This window comes from Gymnoscopelus microlampas, assembly GCF_963454915.1.
Source record: "Gymnoscopelus microlampas genome assembly, chromosome: 20".
NCBI classification, from domain to species: domain Eukaryota; kingdom Metazoa; phylum Chordata; class Actinopteri; order Myctophiformes; family Myctophidae; genus Gymnoscopelus; species Gymnoscopelus microlampas.
In genome coordinates this window covers 17,941,718-17,948,226 of record NC_139957.1, presented here as the reverse complement: position 1 = coordinate 17,948,226, position 6,509 = coordinate 17,941,718, and the positions used below count along the sequence as shown (strand labels likewise).

The window sequence follows — 6,509 nt, the reverse complement described above, 5'->3', positions numbered from 1 at the left end:
GATTGAACGCACATTTACATTTTTTGCTTGATGTTTTGCTCAAAATGCTATTTATGTCAGCACTGGGATGCTGGAGGCACACAATTAATTTTGAGCTCAAATGTATATTGTGATAGAACTTTACTTTCTTTGCTTCTACACTACTCACAATATGTTTTCCTTTACATTATAGAGTTGTTTCCCCTACATTTTACAGTGATGGAATGATTAGCAGTCGGCAGGTAAAGCTTTTCTCCTTGAAGTGTTTGGTGGTTTGGAAATGCACTCTTGAATAAAGCAATAGGATTTTCATTTCTCTTCCCTTTATATCCCATAGGCCTACTTGGCTTAAGTCTAAAAGCAAGGATAACCACTTAGGAATTTGTCTCCCAACATGTTTGGAATACCTTGGTATGTTGCCAAACACCAATCCTGTGCCCTGGGCTCTTCACATGACCCATGCCTCAAGAAAACAGCATTGAGCACATTGTACAATTTTGCACCTCTGACTTGTCCAAAGTTATTCTGGGATTCTGCTGAATAAGACGAAGTTGATGTAAAGTTGTTGGCTTGTGGAAAACAAAACAAATGCTGCTGGCTTGGCCATGCAAAACCACCAGATATTTTCCATTTTAACAAAAAAAAACTGTTTATGTTTCCAGTTTCCACGTTCCTTTTCATTAATAATAATAACGGTGTCCTTTTTTGTCTGCATGCTTTCACTGCTTCTCTACGAGGAAGTCGCATCCTGCTGTTAGCAGTATGGCTTCTTTCAGCAGGGACCAGTCAGTGAGCTGGCAGGCAGTCTGCTCCCTGTGCGTGACATCACTTTCCCAAACATTCACTCTTGGAAGTTTGGCCATATATGGAAGAGCGCTCTAGTTTTGACTTGACTGTCAGCCGGGGCTATCCCGTGTCGGCATATTTCCTAGTGTCAGCGAGTGTGTGCGTGCGTGTGCGCGTCAGCGTTGCCAGATTCTGTGAGGGAAATAAGCAACCAGGTCTATGAAAACTAGCCAAAAACTACGCTACTTGTAAATAGCAGAGCTTGTAGATCTGCTATTTTTTTAATTTATTTTTTTAAAGACAAAAATAATCTTGAAAAAAAAATGTGTCAGTCCTTGACATGAAAATGTTTAAGAACCACTGGTTTAAACAACATTTGGAAGCAAGCCCAAAAACCCGCAACTAACAATATTTAAAAGCAATTTTACAGAAATAGAAGCTTATAATAAGCCGACGTGGCAACGTGCGCGTGTATGCGTGCGTGTGAGAGAGAGTTTTAGTGAGTGCGTTTACCTTACAAGGCTGAGAAACTTGGCCAGCGCTGGAAAATGTTTACATGACCTGTCACAGTGCTGATTCCAACTCGATTCCAAAGACACACACACACACACACACACACACACACACACACACACACACACACACACACACACACACACACACACACACACACACACACACACACCTTCTTACCTTAACCTTGGAATGTGTGACAACAAGCATAAAGCAGTATAAAGCAGGTAGCTTTATCACCCCAAGTTTGTCATGCTGTCAAACTATTATTCGAATGAAAACATTCTCCATCAGAACTGTATTTGCAGCAACTGCTATTTAAAAAATATATATTATTTATATAGGGCTCAGAAACTGATGAACTAGCAGGCCATGCTGGATAAATGTCGTATTTAGGCTATCCCATGGCACAGTTAGGCACACTGGCACAGTTATAGTTACACGAACCAACAAAAAGAATAATTGTAACAGAATAAGCCTAAGTATCCAATCAAACTGCCAGATATTTGGATCAGTCAACCTATGCAGTCAACCTACAGTGGTGCCCAAACGTTTTAGCTCAAGACCAAAAAGAGGAATTAGACGTTTGCAAAACTAGTGAAAGTAGCAGATCAGCAATTGGCTATTTTCACTACTACTTAAACTTTTTTTATTTTTTATTTTTGGAAATGATTAGATGTTATTTATCAAATACTTTTGGAAAAATGAAAAATGTTGGAATTGTTTTGAATTGATGAAAAGTTTATATTTTTGTTTAAAATCTTAAAAAAAAAAAAAAGTAGGATATGGGGCGGGAAATAGATATTTACTCGCGACCCATAACAAACGGTCCGCGACCCACATATGGGTCCCGACCCACTGTATGGGAAACAGTGCACTAAGCTAAGCCCAAACACTGACAGCAAAGGGAGCCAATCCACGTTTAGGGGGCGGGGCTTCGGAACACTAATGCGTCCAACCAGAATCTCCCGTTTGCCATTGGTTTATTTCTTTGAAGCAAAGTTTTTGCGGCCGTGTGTGTGTGTGTGTGTGTGTGTGTGTGCGTGTGTGTCCGTGTGTCCGTGTGTGTATGAATGTGTGCGTGTGTCGCTTCTTCGGTAGACCTGCCTCCTCCTCCATCGGAGCTTCAGCTTTACCGTTCACTTTACCGTTCACTGTTCAGCCACTCCACGGGACACGGGTGGAAAGAAGAGAAAGGCAGCGAGGAGGTTGTTGGAGCTTCTTGTGAAGGTGAGGGGAGACTGAGGGAGAAAACCAAGTCAGTCAAGAAGACACAACGGTGAAACCTAACGGTTCAACCGTTAATCTCATCCACAACCAAGCAGACCGTCTTGAATGCGTGGAGGCTTATTGCTGTTATAATATCACCTCACCACCAAAGGAACAGGGGGAATAATAATACGAGATGGAGGAGAAGAAGATGATATACGCTAACATGGATGGTGGGTGTTATGATGAAGACGGCATTTACATGCAACAAGAAGATGACTGGGACCGGGATCTGCTGTTGGACCCTGCGTGGGAGAAGCAGCAGAGAAAGGTGCGTTGAAGTGCCTCCTGGCTCACAACAATGCAGCAATCCCTTTAGTTCAGGGGTCTTCAATGTGGGGTCCGGGGACCCCCAGGGGTCTTTGAGGGGGTTCTAGGGGGGCCCCAGCCAAATTAATAGTTAGGAACCAAATTGACCCTTTACTGTAACTCTGAGAGTTTACAAATCCATGTGTACACTCTCAGAGTTAAATTACACTGATGATGATTCTACAGTGTAGATTGGGACCCCCAACAAATTAAAATGGTTGAGTCCTTGGCATATCTTTTCAAATGGGGGTCTGTGGGCTTAACGTATCAATTTGGGGGTCCTTGATGCGAAAAAGTCTTAGAACCACTGCCTTAGTTGGCACTATTCAGCTTTAATATCAGTCACTTTAGGGGCAATACTCAGAATGCACATTCATCGTAGCCTACCAGCAGTAATTGAGGGATGTTTGTTACTTGGATCTTCACTTTTATTTAGGCTACTAACTAGCTTACTTTATAACCTAAGATGGCTGTTAAAGCACAAATTATGCCGGAATAATAGTCCAAAACTTTTGTAGTCTAGAAATGTATGTTAACAACCGTGTGGTCTGTGTCATCACAGCCATCTAAGAACAACACACAGACTATTACACATATCCTGTTGCCTTATGAAATATCCTCTACTGGCAGTTATACACGCTATGGTGGTGGTCCCACCCGTCATCTTTTTTTTTGGGGGGGGGGGGGGGGGGGGGGACAAAAAAACGATTGAAATGGGACACAGTGGGACAATACGCCCACCTCCCTATAGCGCAACAGATGTCAGCCACGCGCTTGACTGCGTACGGTCTGTGTCTGCTGGTCCCATTATGATGCCCCCCTCCTGTCATCTGTTTAACGCTGCGACGTGGATTATAGGATCACCTACTGGGTGTCACACACAAGACCTCTGATCACCTACTGGGTGTCACACAAGACCTCTTGATTGGTGTTTCCACTTGTCGATTCTCGTGCTGCTAATTAATTCCTATTCATGCCCGAAGCACGCCTGGGCACCGGGCAGTGTGGCTGCCCAGTGCCCACTGGGCCCACTATAAGATCCTCCTGAGTGACTGACAAACATAATATGAGTGTACTGTGTACAAAATGTAGCCTTCACATTTTGTACACTGAGCTAATACTAGTGAGGATTTTACTGTGCAGGAGGGACCATGCGAGATACCATTTAGTTTACATGACATTACCTTGTCTCAGTGTGTCAGTTCCATGTTTTTTAAACTTGCTTTTTATTTGTATTTATTTTATTTTTTATTTTTTTCATGAGATAGAATGAATGGCTGATTTGGAGAATGGGTGTTACATTCTTCTTTTAACCCGCGCTTGATGCTCCCACACTTTAGAACACTTTGAAAAAAAAAAGAAGGGGGAAGAAAACTCCATGGAATCTGAGTAAGCACTGTGGTTTGGGCTGGGCTTGCATGGGAGCGAGCGTGCCCAAAAATGGTAATAATCGGCCCCTCTCACTGCTGTTGGAAAAACTTTTCCCCAGTTTTCTTTTTTGTAGCTGTACTTTGAAAGCTCCGGGTTCTAGTTTCCTGAATTATGTCATCGCCAGCCTGCTACCGGTCTGTAAGGTATGCCAAAGTCTGGGCTGACTGAGGCGTACTGTAGTGTAGATGGAGCAGATGGAGTCACACTTCAATGGACCAAGCGACCCCAGTAGTAGTACACACTACAGTTCGAAGAAGCTGCTTCTCTTGTGCTTTTTGAGTATGAGAAGTACTTGTGTAAATATGCTTAAGGCGAGCTCTTGAACATCATGTTGACAAAGAGGAGGATTACAGACTTTAGGAAAATAGTAACACTTAAGTCTAATAGTTTTTACAGGCAAGACATCGAGAGTTCACACATCCCCTCCAGCGTGGATCAGAAACAGCAGAAGTTGCTATTAATTCACATGAGTGGAACAGAGGGAGTATGAGCGCATAAATTCCCCATTGATCCTTGCCGCTGATACATAAGTATGAACCCTCTTTGCCTGAACACCCTGGAGACACAAGTGGTGCTGTATTCGCTCATATCCAAAGAGAGCAGTGCTCTCAAGTGGGTGTGTTGTGCTCTGACTAGACAAAAAAAAAAGACAATTATAGGGTGGCAGGCTGAAAGGGATGATAGTAACTCCTGGCAGGCCAGGCAGGCAATGTGCTCGTGCCTTAGGCCCAAGGGTGAGCATAGTTGATTGACACACACACACACACACACACACACACACACACACACACACACACACACACACACACACACACACACACACACACACACACACACACACACACACACACACACACACACACACACACACACACACACACACACACACACGCACGAGCATGCAGACACATGCACAATCACCCACATTCCTTTCCAGGCTTCATTACACAGGTTTTCTACTGATGGGCAGATTACTCAGTAGTCTCGCGTAGCCAGATGATCGGAGATCTCTTATCGTCTGGCTATGCAAGACTAATTACACAGAGGCCCTTTGATGTTCATTGAATCTGTTTCATATTTTGACATGTATTCTAAAATCAGAAGAACATACTGTTACCTCTGCTTGTACAACCAAGCCACATTTGAACTTTTTCCCCCTTCTTTTTCTTTGAGATCAAGGTGCCTGTCTGCTTATGCATGCCACTAGCCTAGAGGCTCATTTAGCCAAACTGGCTGTCATTTCATGGTACAATAGTGGTTAGCTAGTACTAGTAGGAGTTGTAAGCGGTTAATATTTTAAGCATTTTCTCCTGAATTTCACGATGAAAACCTAAAATGTGAATTGACACTGAAATGAGCTGCTTTCCCATTTTACACATTTTTCAATTCAAAATTCTCTATTAATTTTTACATGGCTTTCTACTATTGCAGTCGGTCACACCTGCATAATGCTATTGAGGGAGTCCTGAAAATATTTTGTGCCAAACGCAAGTCTTAACCTGACCCCATAAAGGCACTCATTCCCTCTTATCTTGCAATCTTAATGTCTTTCCAAACCCAGCTGCCTCTATATTGCTTTCAGAACCACTGTGGAGAAGCATTGTTTGAAAAAAGCTGAAAATACAAATACAAATCTGTTGCATTTTAATTGTACTAAAAGACTATTCTTAGGCAATGTAACCATTTAACTCTGCGATAAAATGACCCCAGCTTTTCACATTCACATATACAACTGCAAACAGTACAGTACAGTACAGTACACATACTACACATCTACTCCTACTCTATCCTCTGTCTCTCCAATTCATACAACATAGGCCTTTCTCCTCTTTTTCTCACTACTTTCTACACCCCCCCCCCCCATACACTTGTGCTCAGGCACACAAACACATACACTGTGTGCTACTGTCCATATCATAATATCCATCGTATAACACTCATGCAGGGCCCTGAGTTCCAGGCTCCTTCCTGTTTTTATGTGTGACGCTGCATGCAGGTGTTTACTGCCTTGGATAATTTGTCCGAGCTTGTCCTTATAAGGACATGAGCTGTACCTTTTAATCCCCCCCCCCCCTCCCCCACCTACATACCTTAGGCTCACACTCCCCCGACCTCACCCCTACCTCATCCACATATACATACACATAAGCAGCCACATTCCCTTGCTCAAGCCTTGCTGGACAGGACACAGTTAAGGCTAATTGATTCTGTGATTCGATACG

The 6,509-nt window shown here is 43.1% G+C and overlaps 1 protein-coding gene across 3 annotated transcripts in view; it reads left to right on the top strand.

Annotated features, from left to right (window-relative positions):
• Nucleotides 1–2,330: 2,330 nt before the first annotated feature.
• The window catches only part of actn1 (actinin, alpha 1), a 68,718-nt gene continuing 64,539 nt past the window's right edge, over nucleotides 2,331–6,509 (top strand). For 2 of the 3 annotated variants that reach the window (XM_084044008.1, XM_084044007.1), the window contains exon 1: nucleotides 2,332–2,818. In XM_084044008.1, the coding sequence (XP_083900134.1) occupies nucleotides 2,684–2,818 (135 nt within the window). In that variant the 5' untranslated portion in view covers nucleotides 2,332–2,683. Of the gene's footprint in view, nucleotides 2,819–6,509 lie in introns of all 3 variants that reach the window. The other variant, XM_084044009.1, reaches the window with a different exon arrangement.